This window comes from Mandrillus leucophaeus, unplaced genomic scaffold (genome assembly GCF_000951045.1).
Source record: "Mandrillus leucophaeus isolate KB7577 unplaced genomic scaffold, Mleu.le_1.0 Scaffold1451, whole genome shotgun sequence".
Lineage (NCBI taxonomy): Eukaryota > Metazoa > Chordata > Mammalia > Primates > Cercopithecidae > Mandrillus > Mandrillus leucophaeus.
The window spans coordinates 814,415-834,993 of record NW_012101423.1 but is presented as its reverse complement, the minus strand read 5'-3'; the positions used below and the strand labels follow the sequence as shown (position 1 = coordinate 834,993).

At 34.9% G+C, this 20,579-nt stretch overlaps 1 protein-coding gene across 1 annotated transcript in view; it reads left to right on the top strand.

Annotated features, from left to right (window-relative positions):
• The window catches only part of GRM1 (glutamate receptor, metabotropic 1), a 285,034-nt gene that overhangs the window by 229,464 nt on the left and 34,991 nt on the right, over positions 1-20,579 (top strand). Inside the window, exons 5-6 of the mRNA XM_011974448.1 lie at positions 5,237-5,363; positions 16,810-17,740. Coding sequence (XP_011829838.1) covers positions 5,237-5,363; positions 16,810-17,740 — 1,058 coding nt within the window. The remainder of the gene's footprint in view (positions 1-5,236; positions 5,364-16,809; positions 17,741-20,579) is intronic.

The following is a 20,579-nucleotide window of genomic DNA, read 5'->3' as shown; positions in this document are numbered from 1 at the left end:
ATATCCAGAACCTACAAAGAACTCAAACAAATTTACAAGAAAAAAACAAACAACCCCATCAAAAAGTGGGCAAAGGATATGAACAGACATTTCTCAACTGTTCCTTCATTCTTTTTAGTCTTTCAGATATTTCTCTTACAAAGAAAATTTTGTCTTTTACCTTTTTTCAGTTACTTTTCCACCATTATGTTCTCTTGATGCTGTTGACTTTCTTTCATCCATTCTGTAAATAAAATTTTAATTTAAACAAATCCTTTTCATGTTGCCTCAGAAGTGCAGTCACAAAGTGGACATTTAATTTCCTATGCTATAAATGTTTTAAGACACTTACAGTGTATATAAAGTGAATCATAACATTGTGTGTAGCAGCAGATCACCTAATCTCACTGACAAGCATAGAACCATGTACACAGGATGTAAAAAGAATCAAAGCAGGTAGGTCTTAGAAAGCCTTAGTCCTTCGAGGGAGGTTTCAGTGAAATGTCAAAACTTTTACTATGACTCAGAGTTGACATAAAAAGCATTTTAGTGTGACAAAAATTAAACACTTACTCACTTATTGAATGTATACATCATACAAAAGAAATATCAGTTACAATAACAAATATAAAAATAATTTTAAATTTGTCACTTTGGGGAAACTAGAACATATATAAGATACAATAACTTAAGAAATTTTTTTTTTAAAAACAACTTGTCTGAATGAAACTTATCTACCACATATTTGTAAAACAATTAGAGGACAAAAGCTAACCTGTGGTAATAAAATATCAACCATATTTTTGTTGATTAAGAGTTTCAAATAAAATAATGTTTTGAAAGACTCACTGCTCTAAAATACTCACTGAAGCATGTGACTTTTGTGTCTCATCTTGAAAGCAGTGACATGGAGGGTCTTATGTAGAAAAGATGACATTCTAAATAGAAGGTAATATGCATTTAAGCACAGAGACAGCCCTTCCTTTTTTCACATACAAATGTAAGAAATTAATAACAAACAAAATCAGGTACAGAAACCAAAACTAGGGGCCAAGTGAATGCCTGACTGAAGAACTTGTATTTCAAAGGTGTTAAAATAGGAAGCACCGAAGTTCTTTGAGTGATCTAATTATATTTTGGAAAAATATTCCATTCACTACTCATTCATTGGCTATGTATTTTTGATGTATTTCTGTGCCTTGATCACTAAAAGGATGGCATAGTCCTTTTCTCTGAGGAGCTACAGGCTATTTGGGTGATCTTGGTAGCTATGTGCATCTTACTCTGGAGTGAGAAGAAATTAGAGGCATGGTATATAAGTCCCTAGATATATACAATGGACCATACTATGGGCAGGGAGCATAATTTCATTGTAAAGTAATAGAGTCTGAGTCTAGAGGGGTGACTATGAAGATAGAAAGGATACATTTCATCCTACAGATATTATATGGTGAAAGTACATATGCTTGATGCACTTGGTGCATAAAGAAGGAGGATTAAAAAAGTAACTCCATTTAAACATCTCTATTTTTCATTCTGTATTAAAGGTATAAGCTAATAACTTATTCATTAATGTCTTCAGTCAGTCAAAAGCTAATATCAAAGAGCTTCCATGTACTAGTTATTTGCAGAATCTACTTTCACGAGTCATCCTGCATGAGTAAATTTGTTTAGCATTATTGTCTTTTGAATTTCTCTAATTAGCAGTACTAATTTTACATGGAGAGAAAGATACAGCTGGTTGAAGTGAAATACAGTAATTTGTGATGGTTCTTACTGTACTGTTTATCCTAATTAAAGTAAGACAGTAGCATTTATTTATTAATTCAATTTTTCTTATATCATTTAGAAAAGATATCTTTTATAATTTAAATTTCTCATGCCTATTTTGAGGATAGGTGTGAGTTTTTTCAAAAAGACTTAATTTGGCTCTACTTTCAAAAGTTATTTGAAAGTACAAGTAGAAATAGAAAACCTTATATACTTGCTGAAAATATTCTGTCATTTAATCTTTTTGTGTAATTCTAAAACAGTGGTATAAATGTCAACCTGATGTGCGGGAAGATAATTTTATTTTTATGAAGGCTATGGTTTCTATCATTTTAAAGTATGGCAGTAATTAGAGTTTAGTTTCTGATTTTACATATGGGAATATTTGATCACTTTTATTGTGTTAGAGAGGAACTTCTGTTCCCAGAGATGAGGGATTAACAGAGTCCAGACTTAGCCTTCTGCCATAAGCAACTAGAAATCTTGATGAAATATACAAAACAACTGTGTTCAGACGTTGGAAAACAGTACATGACCTTGAGTTCATGGAAGTGAGGGGAAACGAATAAGGTGAATCCTAAAATCACTCATGCTTTCTGCCTGGAGACAGAAAGACAGAAACAATTTCCTGATTGTTGTTCATTTGAGAGAGAAAACAAATGGAGCTTGGCCATATTGCTAATTTAAGAAGACAGAATCAGAGTTTGGGAGGACCAAAATAGCTAGAATTTGTAGTGCAAAGTATGGAAGATGATGGATCTGTGCAAAAAAGAAGTCACAGAAATTAGCATAGGCATTCCCTTGAGTATTTGATTGAATACCAGTCTACATGTCAGTCGGTTGGAATTTTGAGTCCAGATAAGGAACCCTTACTAGGGAGATGGATTCCCAAACTGACATAGAGCCAGGAATTTTCCAATTTTCACCAGCCAGAGTAGAGATATCTTGCTGAATACGTAAGGAATTAAGTAAAAGCTCTTGGAAGGTCACATCTTAATAATGAGGCGAAACTATTCCTTGAGCAGTGACTATTCTAGACTTGCTCTAATAGTTTAAAATCAAAGCTCAAAGGGAACAAACTGAGCTGTAAGTTGCTTAACTGTTTGCTCAAACAAAGTCCAACACTCTTTTAAAAAAGGAAGAAAAATAAATCCGCACTCTACACCTTAATACACACAATGTCTTGCATCTGGCCAAAAATTTACAGATTTGACCAAGCAGCAAAATGTGTCACATTACCAGGAAGAAAACCAAGCAATAGAAACAGTTCCAGAAATTACATTGATGTTGAAATTAGCAGTCAAGGGCATTAAAACACAAGGATAAATACGTGCTAAAAGATTTAAAAGAAGATATAAATATAAAAGGAAGAAAAATGAAAATATAAAAAATAACAGAATAGAAATTATAAAGATGAAAAATAACATATCTAAGAAAAAAACATTTTAATGGATTGGATTAACAGCACATTTGTTGTTGTAGAACTACAGGTCAATGAACTGAAAAATATAGCATTAGGAAACAGGCAAATGAGGCACAAAGAGAAAAAATTAAATACTGAAAGAAATGAGCAGACTCTCAGTTACTCTCAGAGTAATACCTGGGGGGTAGACTATAAGTGCAACTGAAGCTCCAAAAGGATGGGAGAGTGAAGCAAATCAGAAGAAAACCTGAAGAAATCATGGCTGTAAAATTTTAAAAGTAATGAAAATGTAAACCCAAATCCATAAAGCTCAGCAAATTCTAAGCAGGATAAACACAAAGAAGTCATTACAATTAAGTTGCTAAAAACCAGTGATAAAAAAATTAATATTATCCAAAATAAGAAAGGGCTGATACATTCAGAGAAATGAAATAACAATTATGGCAGGCTTCTTATCAGAAACTATAGGTGAGACAAGAAAGAAGTAACATCTTTAAAGCACTGAAAGCAGAAATAATAATAATAATAATAATCTTTAATCTAGAATTCTATTCTCTAAGACAATGGAATGACATAACATGCTGAAATTATATATATATATATATATACACACACACACACACACACACACACACACTCAACTTAGACTTCCATACCAAGTGAAAATGTTATTTTTGAAATACTAAGGCAAAATTAATACTTTTTCAAACAAATAAAAGATGAGGGAGGTCATATTCTCAGGCTGGCACTGCTGTAAATGTTGAAGAAAGGTCTTCAGGAAGAAGAAAATATGACCAAAATATGGACCTATAAAAAGTAATTAAAAGAACTAGAAATGTAAATATATGGGTAAATATAAGATATAATGTCTTTCTTATTTTAAAAAACATATTTCAGAGATGACTGTTTAAAGCAAAAATAATAATTCATTTGGTGAGGGTCCATTAAATAAATATGTGGAAGTAAAATGTATAAAACTATAACCTAAAGGATGGGAGGGGAAAATGGAAGAATATTACTGTCGGGTTCTTACATTATAAATAAAGTAGTATAATCTTATCTGAATGTAAACTATGATAAATTAGTAGTCCATATTGTCAACTTTAGAGCAACCATTGAAACATAGCAAAGAGGCCTAACTAATAAGCCACTATGGAGATAAAATAGAATGCTAAAAAGAAGGCAGAAAAAAAGAACAGATAGGACAGATAAAAGAAAAATAAGAGATGATTGATTTATTTTACTGATTATTATAGAAATTGTAAATGTACGAAACAATAAAAGGCAGAAGTTGCCAGACTAGAGATAAATGCAAGACCAAATTGTGTGTTGTCTACAAAACACTCATTTTAAATGCAATGTGTTTTTATGTTTATTTTTGTACTACAGAGTGTGAAAGTGTTCACCAAACAAATTGAAAATGAAGAAAGTTTAAACTGCTCAGATATTAAGCAGCTCTCCAGTAATTTTGAACTAGTAATTTTGCTACCAATACTTGTTATGATCTTTTGAATTCACTAGAGAAAGTCAGGCAGGGCAATACTTGATTCTGTATTCTTAGGTATCATTCTGTTTTTATGTATATATAGTTGCTCTTGAGTGAAATTGTCTAATTCTTCAGTTTTCCATAATTACAACAAAATTGTATAATTACTTAACTTTTATGAATTAATAAGATTTTATTATAGATATTTTTTGGTAAAACTACTTTCTCAGAGAGGAAAAATGTATACTTTTTACTTTTTTTGAGAGTAATAAATATTAATATAAACAAGGATTAAATTAAACTGTTTCATTTTTAACTCTGCAAAAAAATGTAGTCAAATAACTCTATAGAATAAATTATTATTGAAAAGTCTCCAAACCCAGCATGGAGTGAATTGACATTTCCATCTGAACTCTAAAACACTCAAGTATACACATTCTTAAGATTCCTCAGTATATAAGATTATTTCATAGTTAGTCTTTTTTTCTTTATTCGTAGTCTGAAAACAAGCCCTCATCTGAAATAGAAACTTTTCTGGGAAAACTATCTTTAAAATTCATGAAATATCTATGTTATAGGTTATACGGAAGGGAGAAGTGAGTTGCTGTTGGATTTGCACGGCCTGCAAAGAGAACGAATATGTGCAAGATGAGTTCACCTGCAAAGCTTGTGACTTGGGATGGTGGCCCAATGCAGATCTAACAGGTAGGAACTGCCTCACTTGGAAACCTTGTCCCTGACTATTTGCCTTTCCAATGTGTCCGTCGCTCAAATGAGAACGATTAGCTCATGTCTTCTCAATGTTAATTTACAATGCACACTTTTTAGTCCTCATGTCAAGGAATAGGCATAAACCTCATACAAATTTATATTTGCAATCATTTCTTGAACATCTACCGTGGATGAGGCACTACTGTAGGCCCTAAAAGTAGAAAGGTAAATATCCCAGCTTTTATTTTGTGTAAAATCTATCAGGGAACAAACATGGAAAAATATAATAGAACATAATATAATTATTGAAATAATAGAGATATCTATAAAGGGTGCGTAAAGTTTGTTAGGCAGGCAAGAAGATGAAAGGAATTTCAGGCCTAAAGTAGAACACAGGAAACATGAAAGTTGATGACACCTTTGCAGAAAACCGTAGGACAAGTATGTGGGGTTGTTAGGTAGGCACAACGGCCCAGTAGAGTAGTGGGCAGAAATGAGAATCGACAAGGACACTGGTGGGATGGCAGAGTGCTTCTGTGTGACTTTCCTCTACATGTTTGGACTTTGGCTTTAAGCACAGGAGAACCACTAAAGAATTTTAAAGTGGTGAATGACATCATGATATCTGTATTTCTGGTATGCTTCTTGTGGTGATATAGAAAGTTGTTGTATTGATGCAAGTGAGTTATTTGAAAAGGAGTGGATTAGGACAGCTAGAGTAGGAATGGAAAGGAATAAATGAATGCAACAGATGATTCACTAGTAAAACCAATGAAATGCAGAGGGATTGATTATATGAGTTTGTAAGTTTCCTAAGAGTGATGTTCATATAAATGAGTTTTGTTTTTCACAGACCTTGTTATGAGCTTACAGAGGAGAAATGATTCATAAAACTTTGCATAAATTTTAGGAGCCATAGAGGCTTTTCTTTATCTGAGTATATAGACACTTTATCATCTGAATAATCTAGCCCCTTATCTTGTCATCTTAGAAAGAGGGAGCTGAGGCCTAGAGAGGTGAAGTCGTATGGCCAAAGTCAGGAAAATAGTGAGAAGCAGAACCTAGTCCACTAACCCCTGACTCCATGCCTTTCTGGGTGCTGTTGAAAGTCATCCGAAAATGTAATATTCTTGATGGTTGGACACTTTTTTACTTGTTTCAAAGTAAGAATATGCAACTAAGAAAACATGCAGTTTATTCAAAGTACGTCAAAAATGACTAGGTAAGTAGAACTAGGTCACGTAACTAAAATTATACTTACTAAGTGACAATATCTTGTAAAATGTTAATTTTGTTAGGAAAAAATTAAACTGAGCAGCAGAAAGCTTTTATAAGTCAGCTAGTACAAAGGTCCTTTTTAAAGGGAAGAAAAGTAGATCAGAACATTTTTGAAGGTATGAACTTCATCTCACTCATCTTTTTATTTGCCGGATAAATTTCATGCCTAAAAATTACCCAGGAATTACCCACCTCCAGAGACTCCTCTTTGCTCATTCTGGAGTGGAACTCAGAAGATCCTGATGCAATTACTCCCTGTCCCACCCATAAAGAAACACCACTCTCTGGCGCATAGCCTGATGCCTTGAACATAATAGCTACTTAATACACATTTGTTAAATTGAGGTAATTAGGAAGAAGGGACTCACCCAAGGTCATCGAGGTCAATGCAGTTGGTTAATAGAAAAACCACCATGAGAATTCAGGATTGTTTGTCACTGGACCTAATGAATGCTCTCACTCTGCCATGGCTGCATGCAATGGCTTGGCTTGGAAAAGCTTTTCCAACCTCATTTTGGACTCATGCCTTCCCTCCACTTAGACTATTTCTCTTCCAATTTTTATCCTCCTTCATACAATGTGCCTCCTGCCAGGCCTCTTTTTCTTGTATAAGTAGGTCCGCTTAGATGGCCATTGTGTTTGAGAGCTGGGATTGACTGACAGTCATCCCACTCTCCTGTTTGACTGAGATCACAGCTGACTGGGAAGAAGCTCAAAGACAAAAGTGACCTCTTTATCAGGTTAATCTCAGGAGTCAGAAGTCTTGGCTTTCAGGTACAAACATTTTTCTTTTGTCTACATTTTTTGGGCTTTCTCAAACTTCTCCTACTGCTGTATTTCACTTTCATTAGGGCTTATCTCACACATTAAAAATTTTTCTATCCTATGTTAAAATATTAAGATAAAAAAACTTTTTTAAAAAACCTGATATGATGTAATACTGGAACTCAAGGTCATGACTTTTATTCCCTGGAGATGCTCTATTGTGGGATTATTGTATATTTTCTGTCCACTGCCGAATGATCATTTCTGTTGATTAGGGATCTTTAACTTGGTAAAATATTTTTAAAATTCTCCTTGATTAAAAATAGATGAATATTAATACAATTACATTTCTAACAATTTAATATGCCATGATCTATTGTATGCATAAAAGTCACTTTAACATTCTAATGAGTTGAGCCAGCAACTCCTCAGACTGTGCCCTTAGCTATATAACAATAGTCATGCAGCTATGATTCGGTCATATATTCAGATGATGTTGCAAATCTTATCTTTAGGGTCTTTCACAATATAGATTCCTCATTCTAATGTATACTTATGTTTTAATGATCCATATTGATTCTGTGTTTCTTTTGGTCTCATACATGAATGGAAAATGAAATCCCATTTACCACTTGCTTGGTGCCATGTCCATGGTAGCGGTAGTTGTGAAATGAGAAAACTCACGGGAACAGAATACTAAAAATCAGTAGAATTACTCAGAAAAGTAAACGCATTGCCTTTAAGTAGGTGTTTGATTTATAGGTAATTATTTTACTAAATTTTAGTTAAAATGAGAAATCATTCTCCTTTGAAAAATAGTGTATTCTACTGAAGTAAAATATACATTTTATTTTTAATAGTTGAATAAAAGATACTTTAAATCACTTTAAAAGGTAGTCACTTTTAATATATACTCCATACATTATAATATTAATGAATAAAAACAGGTTTACTGTGATTTTTATTTCCATTGAAATGCATTTTTTTTTTTTTTGGCTATGAAGAAAGTAGTATATTTCTTAGAGAAAGTGCTTTTTGAAACTGTTAAAAAGTTTCTGATATTTTATTCTTGTGAAATTGCACATTTTAATTCAGCACTTAAATCTCACACTTTATTTCTTGTAATACAAAAACAGGGATCTTTTCTGCCATGATATATAGCTTGACAGTAGTTTAACAATTTGTGGACCAATTATATGTAATCCAATGCTACTCATTTATTTGTAAAAATAAAATAAGAATATTCCTCAGAAAGGCAGACTACGCCACATTTTCTCATTTAAAAAAAAAAAAACACAAACAGAAAATGCTTTATAAACATTAACTAATTTTAACAACTTTTTCTCCATCCCAACAGTTGTTGTAACCTCTTACACTAGAATCTACTAATTTATTTCATTCTGTAATAAACACTACCATCTGTTTTTTGCCAAGTACTTTTTAAAAACTGGGAATATACAGGTGAATGAAGCAATGTCTATATCCTAAGGGAGGAGCTTCATATGAAACTAGCCATGTAAACAGCCAACTATAAGTCCTACAATAGAGTTATGTGTAAAATGTCAGATAAATATGGAGCAGCTATTTTTCCCATGGGAAGAAAAAAAGCCTTTGCAGAAGAAGAGACATTTGAACTGAGCACTGAATTACAAACAGAATTTCACCTGGTAGAATTTCATTGAACTATAATAGAATTACTATTTATACTAATATTAAAACAATCAGGGAAGCATTTTGATGAAGCTTTATATGATCATGATGTAGTATTGCAAATGTTATGAATTACCCCCAAGACATATTGCATAGAATTTTATTCCTTAATTCATGTTAAATTTGACTTGACCTAATTGGAAAAAAGTCTGATAGCAAATTTCATCCTCCTCCAATACATCTGGATCTTATAAGCACAACATTTGATTCAAAAAATAGAAGTAGCTACCAGTCCTCAGATCAGAGTTGTTGCCACCTTTCTTTGGTTTTGCTCAGTAATTTGTAGTTAGCTTGAAGGAACTGACTTGTCTGATAGCTCTGAGTTCTCTGTAATAACCCTAACCATAAATACTTGCCAGGACCTGAGGTTCTCAGGGTTCAGATATGCTATGCACAACTCTCACAAAGTCCCCCTTTTGAGTTCTGGGGTCAGGTGAACACTACTCACCACTGGTTGAAGGCAGTCTCCCCTCTTTCTAGTCTTGGGATAGCCAAACACACCTAGAGGTTGGATAACTGTTTTTTAAAAACTTCAAAACAGGACCTCGAAAAAAACCACATAACATGACATTATATAACTGGACAAAACTGACATTATAGCTATTTCCCTCAAAATGGCAAAGCTAATGTTTCTCCAATTTAGGATAAATTTAAATTTATCCTAAATAAAAAATAAAGAAAAGAAAGAAAAGGAAAAGGAATCTAAAACTTTTAAGAAACTTACTCAAAATATAAATTATTAGTCCCAGTCTTCAAGGGATTCTGTTTTGGATGGTTCCAGATTGGCATTGAAGAGCCTGGTTTCCATATATGAAAAAGACTCTAGGATCTTCCCAAGAAATAAAGCAACTGTAGTAGAGTTGCAAGTGTGTTTCTGGGGTCCTGAAAAACTGCTACTGTTACAACACGAGATGACTTATATCCCCTCTAGCATAACAACATTGTTCTTCATTTGTATTTGATGTACTGTATAGGACAGAGTTATTTTATAGCTAGATTTGGACAACTTTATGATTATCCTTGGAGAGGCTTTAGTATCTATCTTTGACTATTGGTCTCTTTATGGGAACTTGGATTTACGATATGCAGTTTAAAGTTTAAAATGTGTTTGGTGGCAACCAAATCCAGTTTGCTCACTGATGGATTTCTCTTGAAACCACCAATTACTGACTTGGCTACATGACTTGGGGGTGATAAAAAGACTCCACTGAAACTTCTGCCCTAGCTAACCCAAAGCCACTGTTTGTGATAGAGACCCTGGTAGTCCAATCCACAGATAAAGTCTATCCATGTGTGAATAGGCACCTAGAGAGCTCGCACCTGGTTATCTGTCGGTCCCTTGGTGTTGATGTGCACTGTCTTTCTCACACTATATTATACCTTTTGACTTTAAATGAAATTGTTACATGAGTGTCTTCTGCAAGTCTTCTGAATCTTTTCAAATAACTAAACTCATGCAATCTTTGCATATGCAGAGTGTTGTTATTGGAAAAGTTAGCATAACATACCTTTATATTATTTATTTTTTATTATTATACTTTACGTTCTGGGATACATGTGCAGAATGTGCAGGTTTGTTACATAGGTATACCCGTGCCTTGGTGGTTTGCTGCACCCATCAACCCATCATCTATGTTAGGTATTTCTCCTAATGCTATCCCTCCCTTTGCCCCACATGCCCCAACAGGCCCTGGCATGTGATGTTCCCCTCACTATGCCCATGTGTTCTCATTGTTCAACTCCCATGAGTGAGAACATGTGATGCTTGGTTTTCTGTTCCTGTGTTAGTTTGCTGAGAATGATGGTTTTCCCGCTTCATCCATGTCCCTGCAAAGGACATAAACTCATTCTTTTTTATGGCTACATAGCATTCCATGGTGTATATGTGCCACATTTTCTTTATCTAGTCTATCATTGATGGGCATTTGAGTTTGTTCGAGTCTTTGATATTGTGAATAGAGCTGTGATACATACGTGTGCATGTGTCTTTATAGTAGAACGATTGGTAATCCTTTGGGTATATATCCAGTAATGGAATTGCTGGGGACTGCTGGGTTGAATGGTATTTCTGATTCTAGATCTTTGAGGAATTGCCACACTGTCTTCCACAATGGTTGAACTAATTTACACTCCCACCAACAGTGTAAAAGCGTTCCTATTTCTCCACATCCTCTCCAGCATCTGCTGTTTCCTGACTTTTTAATGATCACTATTCTAACTGGCATGAGATTGTATCTCATTGTGCTTTTGATTTGCATTTATCTAATGACCAGTGATGATGAGTTTTTTTCATATGTTCATTGGCCGCATAAATGTCTTCTTTTGAGAAGTGTCTGTTCATATCCTTTGCCCACTTTTTGATATAATTGTTTGTTTTTTTCTTCTAAATTTTTTCAAGTTCCTTGTAGATTCTGGATATTAGCCCTTTGTCAGATGGATAGATTGCAAAAATTTTCTCCCATCCTGTGGGTTGCCTGTTCACTCTGGTGATAGCTTCTTTTGTTGTGCAGAAACTCATTAGTTTAATTAGATCCCATTTGTCAATTCTGGCTTTTGTTGCAATTGCTTTTGGTGTTTTAGTCATAAAATCACTGCTCAAGGAAATAAGAGAGGGCACAAATAAATGGAAAACCATTCCATGCTCATGAATGGGAAGCATCAATATCATGAAAATGGCCATACTGTCCAAAATGTATAGATTCAATGCTATTCCCATCAAACTACCATTGACTTTCTTCACAGAATTAGAAAAAACTACTTTAAATTTCATGTGGAACCAAAAAAGAGCCTGTATAGACAAGACAATCCCAAGCAAAAGGAACAAAGCTGGAGGCATCACACTCCCTGACCTCAAACTATACAATAAGGCTACAGTAACCAAAACAACTTGATACTGGTACCAAAACAGATATTGACCAATGGAACAGAACAGAGGCCTCAGAAATAACACATACACCTACAACCATCTGATCTTTGACAAACCTGACAAAAACCAGCAATGGGGAAAGGATTCCCTATTTAATAAATGGTGCTGGGAAAACTGGCTAGCCATATGCAGAAAAGTGAAACTGGACCTCTTCCTTACACCTTATAGAAACATTAACTCAAGATGAATTAAAGATTTAAATGTAAGACTTAAATCCATAAAAACCCTAGAAGAAAACGTAAGCAGTACCATTCAGGACATAGGCATGGGCAAAGACCTTTATATAATTTCTCAAATGATGTCCACTAAAGATAGCTTGATATAACTAAACTATTGAGTTAGTATGATGATTGTCACTAGTAATATCTAGGTTCAGATAAATTCCTCTTAGTAGTAAGAGAAATAGTAAAGATGAACTCAGATTTGTATATCTTTAAATCAGTAAGGAAAGAAGTTTGAATAAGCAAGAATATACAAAGGAGAGAATGATATATATAAGAATTTTATAATGGTGATCTTGCACAGAAGATCATCATACGGTTATTAGCATGCCTTAAGGTCCTTGGGTCGGCAGTTAACTTCCATGCTCTTTCTGCTTCTGGAGGCTTTTGCAGAACTTCAGTTTAAAGTCACTAATGGGTGTGAACATCAGTGTATCAAGGTTCCCTTTCATTTTTCTAGAGGGTTGGGAATGATGAGGTCATGAATAAATATTCTAGTGAAAATGTCATCATATCACTGGATTTATACATTAGAATGTTTCAGCTAAGAAATAAAAATCTAACTGTATTTTAGCCATTGTGAGGATTGTGGATTTTCAACTGGGGAATGCTTAAACAGAGTCATAAAATAAGCACACTATTTGAACTAGTACCTAGTAATAACTCACAGAGAGGGACAACCATATACAATCCATCTGGAGATGCTCAAAGGTTTCTTTTGCAATTTTATCAATGTCCCATACATTTTTTTCCAAATTAATTTAATTACAAATGAAGCATGAGCAGGACATATCTTCTACCTATCTTGAAAATGTCTTTCCATTGCTGTTTAATTGGCCAACTTGTCCTTCCAGAATAAGTTGCTCATTTTTCATGAGATGTACTGAGTTTTCACAAATATTCTTCAAATGAAACTTCTGCTTGAGATATCTACAGATTTTCTTCCATAGGCTCCCAAGCCACAGAGAACAGAGATCTTTTAGTTTGTTTACTGAAAGATCCATAATTATGTTGATTTGGGTTATTTACTTTTTAACTCTATCTGGAAATGTCAAGCCACATATTAGATATTTTCTAGATTGGCAATTTTACATTTTAACTGTTTTTTCCTCATTTGATTCAACTAATTCAGGAGATCTAAGCCTCCTTACAGAGGGAGAGAATATGATCCTTTTTATGTTAGTTGTTGAGTCTATTTTAGAACTATTTGAAAGTTTCCTAAAGTTTATTTTTCATCTTTATTTAGTTTACAACTTTGAGTATTTATTGAAAGAAAAGCTTCTGAAAGTGCCTTATGCAATGCCTTTTCTATTTTTCTTTTTTAAATGTTACACCGATGGGCTATTTTAATCTTCTCTTTTCTACTCTTGCATTTAAACATTTTTCTCCATCAAAGGCTAACAACTAATTGAATTAATTGGTACATACTTGCAGTATGGACAATAAATATCTAATAAAATTTCCAAATTCTATAGCAAGCATTATGTTCTGTATTCATGAAGTTTAGGAAAATTATTAACTATAGATCTTAATTTGGCTTTATACCAGTTTTTTAATTCAACTTCTATAGATCTGACTTCTGTTCTAGAAAGTTTAAAATGTTATACTCTTTTCCAGTAAAAACTCTGATGACAGAGTAGCTCATTTAGAGAGTCAGGTAAAGTTACATAGCAAAAGAATGAAATTAAAAGAAGGCAGCGTTCAGAAGGTTACCAAAGCCTTGACAAAAATCATCTTTGAATTGGAAAATTTGTTTGTAGGATGCCAGCTAAAGAAATTGACAATTAACTGTGGTATTTTATCTCCCAATTTGTCTAGAGCTTCTTTTAAATATTTTAATTTATCAACTTCATCATAGCAAAACTTCCCATAAGGCCATTGTTATTTTAAATATCTATTTTCCTATCTATCCATCATCTATCTATCTATCTATCTATCTATCTATCTATCTCTCATTTATGTATCATCGGTCTGACCTGTATTGGGGAAAAAAAATAGAATTAATGTGTGACTTTATGTGGGAAGAATAAGTTCTTCCAGAAAAATGTTTGTATTTAGACAGAGACAAATTTCTGATACACAAGGAAGAGAGGCCACTAAGTTCTGTCAAAAGTGTGTGCTTGCTAATGGTGTCTTAGATTCCCAAAGCAAATAGAGTGTAGGAAGGCAACACACAATCACTAAAATAAAGTCATCTTTCATAAGTTGACAACACAGGAAGTATTCTTGTAAAGGTATTCTAAGAAACCTAAGGCTGAGTGATCTACCACTTTTGACAAATTGGTTATCAATTTAAAGGATCTCCAAACAGCACTCAGGGCCAGCTTGGATTGGACACTTCTTAGGCTTACATTTTCCTCTAATGTTTAGGTACTATCGCTTATATAGCCAACAGAAAAAGATGACTCAAAACAAAACAAACTCACAAACAAAAAAGACCCATAAAATAAGACTTTGTATATGTATCTAAATAATAGCAAAAGCAAAGAAACAGCAAGGGAATAAACAGATATGGAAAAAAGTATTTATCAAATTGTGTATCTCTAAAGTGATATATTTGTTGACATAATAAAAAGCTTATGTCTAATTACCAAATGGTGCATTTCAAAACCAAAGGTTATGTGACTTAATATATAAAGATACCGGTGAAATTACCTTACCCAAAGACCTAAGTTTAATGGCCTTCTATATAAAGACCTATATGATCACAAATCCTAGGATAACCACATAAATTCAGCAACAAGAGCTCAGTAAAATTAGCCTGAGCAAGAAAATCATTGAGACTGACTCACATGGTAGTATGCGGGAAGGACAGAATGTGGGCATGAGGGGATCCAGTGAGTGACCCTGTTGATCAGAGCATCTCCTGGAATGTTATCAAATAAGGGGTCTTCAATATTATCTTGGTGAAGCCTCTAGAAATATGAAACATGCTGAAGCTAAATGCATAATTTTTTTTAAAAAAAGCACAAAAGTTGGCTGGGTGTGGTGGCTCACGCCTGTAATCCTAGCACATTGGGAGGCCAAGGCAGGCAGATCATGAGGTCAGGAGATGGAGACCATCCTGGCTAACACAGTGAAACCCCATTTCTACTAAAAATACAAAAAATTAGCCGGGCATGGTGGCGGGCATCTGTAGTCCCAGCTACTTGGGAGGTGGAGGCAAAAGAATGGCATGAATCCAGGAGGCGGAGCTTGCAGTGAGCTCAGATTGTGCCATTGCACTCCAGCCTGGGCGACAGAGATCCCATCTCAAAAAAAAAAAAAAAAAAAAAACACAAAAGCAAAACAAATTGCTTACTATAGTAAGGGATAGTTATGCTAGGCAGATACATTTTATCTGAGCAGAAGACTATTCATTTTATATGTAGTTTTTAGAAAGTGTGGAGTTTAGGGATTGAAAACCTTGCAGACTCTGAGAACTGGCTGACATCACCTGTAGCAATACGATTACTCATATGAGACTGTTGATTAGTTGGCACTCATTTATTGAAGTGATTCTGATCCTGCCTGAGTGATTATCAGAAGTAAAGGCTGACAGTACTTGCTTGGCATCCAAACACATGTTCACTGAGGCAAATTGTTGATTGACTGACAGGTTTAGCACTGGTTCTGGTGGTTCCTTGTTGCCATGGCTACAGAACAATGAGTCTTCTCCTAAATTTATGGAAATGATTTTATTCTCACAATTTGGGAAATATTGGCCCAGACCAAATATTTTGTGATTACAAAATTCTGTGAAGGGGTTGTCCCAGAGCCTGACAGATTTTTCTCTCACCCCGAAATACAAAATACATTTTATTCTCCATCTAGAGAGAAAAGATAAGCCAGGCATTTAGAAACAAATTCTGGTCTTTCCTTTCCAGAGATGGGTTAGGGGAGATTTCATTCTTCCTGGATAAGTTCATTAGAGGTTACTAACTCAAAGGCCCTCCGGTTTCAGATACAAATCATTCGTGATTCATGAGTAGAGGAGTGAGATTTAAGGTGTAATATAGAGTTATGCAGTAAACAGGAGAATGCAGATTCTTGTAAAGAAGTCGATGAAATTTACATTGAAAGCACTCTGCTGGCCAAAAACGACTTGTCTATGAGCTGGACTTGCTTACAGACAATGACTGCATCAAAAGAAAAGTTTTGTTAGTTTATTTCTTAATAATTTATTCTATCCCATAATCATCATTTAACCTTCACTGGAAATAAAGTTTTATTTGGGTGTTTTCTTTTTCTGAACATGTAGAACCGAGTCCCATCCACAGAATGGCATCTATTTATAATGCTGATGTTGGAAGAAAAAATCATTTTTATAGGTTCAAGTATGTCACATTAGGCTTGTAATGAGATTAAGTTTGGGGATATAATTGTCAGGTAAGACAATGATGCATCCTTATTTGTGTAATAGTGAGCATTTTTTAAAAAGCATTAAATGCCATAAATCATGAAGGATGCAAAGATGACTGTGTCTCTGGTGATTAATATGCATGTTGTTATTCCTAGCAGAAACCTTGGATTCATGCTAAAATGATTTTTCTCATCACAGGCTGTGAGCCCATTCCTGTCCGCTATCTTGAGTGGAGCAACATCGAATCCATCATAGCCATCGCCTTCTCATGCCTGGGAATCCTTGTTACCTTGTTTGTCACCCTAATCTTTGTACTGTACCGGGACACACCAGTGGTCAAATCCTCCAGTCGGGAGCTCTGCTACATCATTCTAGCTGGCATCTTCCTTGGTTATGTGTGCCCATTCACTCTCATTGCCAAACCTACTACCACTTCCTGCTACCTCCAGCGCCTCTTGGTTGGCCTCTCCTCTGCGATGTGCTACTCTGCTTTAGTGACTAAAACCAATCGCATTGCACGCATCCTGGCTGGCAGCAAGAAGAAGATCTGCACCCGGAAGCCCAGGTTCATGAGTGCCTGGGCTCAGGTGATCATTGCCTCAATTCTGATTAGTGTGCAACTTACCCTGGTGGTAACCCTGATCATCATGGAGCCCCCTATGCCCATTCTATCCTACCCAAGTATCAAGGAAGTCTACCTTATCTGCAATACCAGCAACCTGGGTGTGGTGGCACCTTTGGGCTACAATGGACTGCTCATCATGAGCTGTACCTACTATGCCTTCAAGACCCGCAACGTGCCCGCCAACTTCAATGAGGCCAAATATATCGCCTTCACCATGTACACCACCTGTATCATCTGGCTAGCTTTTGTGCCCATTTACTTTGGGAGCAACTACAAGATCATCACAACTTGCTTTGCAGTGAGTCTCAGTGTAACAGTGGCTCTGGGGTGCATGTTCACTCCCAAGATGTACATCATTATTGCCAAGCCTGAGAGGAATGTCCGCAGTGCCTTCACCACCTCTGATGTTGTCCGCATGCATGTTGGCGATGGCAAGCTGCCCTGCCGCTCCAACACTTTCCTCAACATCTTCCGAAGAAAGAAGGCAGGGACAGGGAATGCCAAGTGAGTTATCTGACCTGGGTTTATCTCTCTTCTCTCTTCCTTTTTCTGTCTCGCTTTCTCTCTCTCTCTCTCTCTCTCTCTCCCCCTCTCCTATCTTCCTCTAGTTTTCTGAGTTGTCTCTTCCATTTCTCCAGTGTCTTTCTCTTCCTTTCTTAATCTTTTCTCCCTTTCTTAAATCTCACATTCTGTTGCAGTAAGAATGCAGAACTGAGGCTCTTCTCTGTTTTCATTTCTTTGAAAGAACAGGAGCAGGAAACAATCCTTATTCTTGCCTAGAAGCGGAAGCTTCGGTTCTGCCAGTAACTTTCCCTTTTGCATGGGTCCTCCTATGGAGCATCATTGTGCCCCTGGAGGCTGGGTCAGAGAGGCAAGCACTAATTATAATGTCTGGTTCTGACCATGGTGAAGGTAGCTTCTGTTTTTCTTTTTTTTTTTTTTTTTTATCATTCTGGAATCACACCACTTCTAAACTGGGGTGGAGGAAAACCTAGCACCTGGAGAAATTGCCATGTCAAAATTTGATCACTACTGAGCACCAAGTATGTCCTAAAGTAAGATCCTGCAAGCAACTATCTTATCATATCTCTCTTATTTATTGAACTTGAATGTATATTGTAATAAACATGTTCCACGATGTTATACATACATTGGGTCATCTCTGCTACTGCAATGTCATGATCAGAATAGTTTCTTAGTCATAAAGCACCAAAAAAAAAAAAAAAAAAAAAAAAGGGAACCAGGTGATAAGCCCAAATCTTGAGACTTTGTGTGAACACTAAAGTCCCGATGAATTCTATTCAAAGTCCAGATAAATTCTATTTCTATAATTCTTCTGAGTTGTTCGTATGATAAGCACTTTCCTATCCTTTTTCTATTTTGAGAAGAAGCATATGTTAAAATTTGCACGTCACCTCTTTCTGTGACCCATGAAAATAAATTTCATGTAATGATTTTTATTTCAAAAATAGCAGGGATGCTTGAAGTTCTAAAGGTAACCGACTTATCCAAAAATTAAGTCATTTTCTCCACTGGCAGCATTAATTTTACTCTTTCAAGCAATCTTTTAAAAGTAAAAAGGGATTAAGAAAATTATAATAATAAATAAATACAAATTATAAAAATTTACAGCAAACTACTTTTCTCACCTACAAAATGAGGGGAAATAATGTTACTGCTGAAAGATTCAGATGGATAAAATAATTATTAAACAATGTGTACATTATCATGATTATTATTAAAATTTTCTTAATCCCAAATGTGATAGTAGAATTTCTGTAACTTTTCAATGTATTTCCCCTTAGTTATTCTTTGTCTAGGTCTTAACTGGTATGAAACTTATCACTTTAACACATGCCAAAAATTTTACATTCTTTAAGTTTCTTGGTTTTGTATCTTTACTTTCCAAGCAGCAACATGGGCATCTTTTGCAGTATTTATGTACCTTGAGAATCTAACAAGGGAGTCTTTGGGAAAACATATCTTTGAAATCCATTTTATGGATTTCAAGTAAAGACATCCCTAATTTTTTCAAAACTAGGATGAAGCTAATAATGTATGCTTACTTCTTGGTATATCAATTTTTAAGTTCGTTATAAGATGTTGATCATAAAATTTGGTTAGCCTTTTTTTTTTTTTTTTTTCTCTTACCATGTTTTTTTATTCTAGCCAAACTGCCCTCAGTAGCAAACTCCTGGCAGGGAGTTAACAGGGAGCATGAAAGCAAACCAACAGTGCCACGAAATGGAAGAAAAAAATAAACAATTAGTCTAGATGTAAAATGGCATCACTAACAATTTCCATTAAGAGGTAAGAAATAAGAGGAAAGAAAATGAAAAGAAAGAAGGCATCCCTTAAACTGGAGTGTTCACAAGGATTAAAAGATTCACTTTACTGCATCACCTATGGTTTTCTGAGGGTTCCATTACAACATCCACCATTATTCCACTCCGTGTTTCCAACTACCTTGCCTTTATTATGGTTCTTCAGAAGCTTTCTTCTAATTTTTGGGTATGGGTCATTTTTGAAAGTTGTTCTTCTAACCATTTAAGGTAAAGAGAAAACCTACATAATTAAGTTATCTTGTGTTGGTTCCCAGGCATATGCATTTTTGAAAGCTCTCCCAGTGATTCTATGTACAGACAGATATGGGCACCTGTTTAAGAGAACAGTGACTAATGAAGAGTATGCAGTGCTGCAGAGATGAGTTGGAGCTATCTGATGTCACATTAACAATGCTGAGCATTTCTCTCATGGCCAGGCATTGCTGCAAGAGATTACCTTCCCACACCTGGAACCACTTTCCTTAGAAACTGAGAACATTCCCTTCGTTATTAGAAATTTAGAAATTAATTTCATGTGGGATCTTGCTTTTGAGAGAAAAATCAGCATGATCTAAATTAACTGGATTGGTTGTCTAGGAAGTACTGCTTTCATCAGTAAATTGTTGAACTATTAGCTGTAATTTATCAAGCATTATTAAATTTGTTTAATAGGAGATATATTTCTAATTAAAAATTATAACCTGCAGCTTTCTGAGTACAACTTATACCTACTCCAATATGCACCAAGCAAATGAACTGACCCGGAGAGAGTATTTGAGGCTAACCTTCTATGGAAAACAATCATATGTTTACTCATTTTTCTTATTTATTTGCCTGTTGCTCCTGTTGTAACTATGTGAGACTGTAATTTTAGCATATAAAAAAGAATCTCAATGCTTATGTTTTTACCTTTTCATTGCCATTTTATATTTTCCTAGTTTGTCTCCAAAGTTACAAAAACCACAAACAATCTAATATTTTTACAGCAGCAAAAATCTGCTAGAGTTTTGCCAACTGAA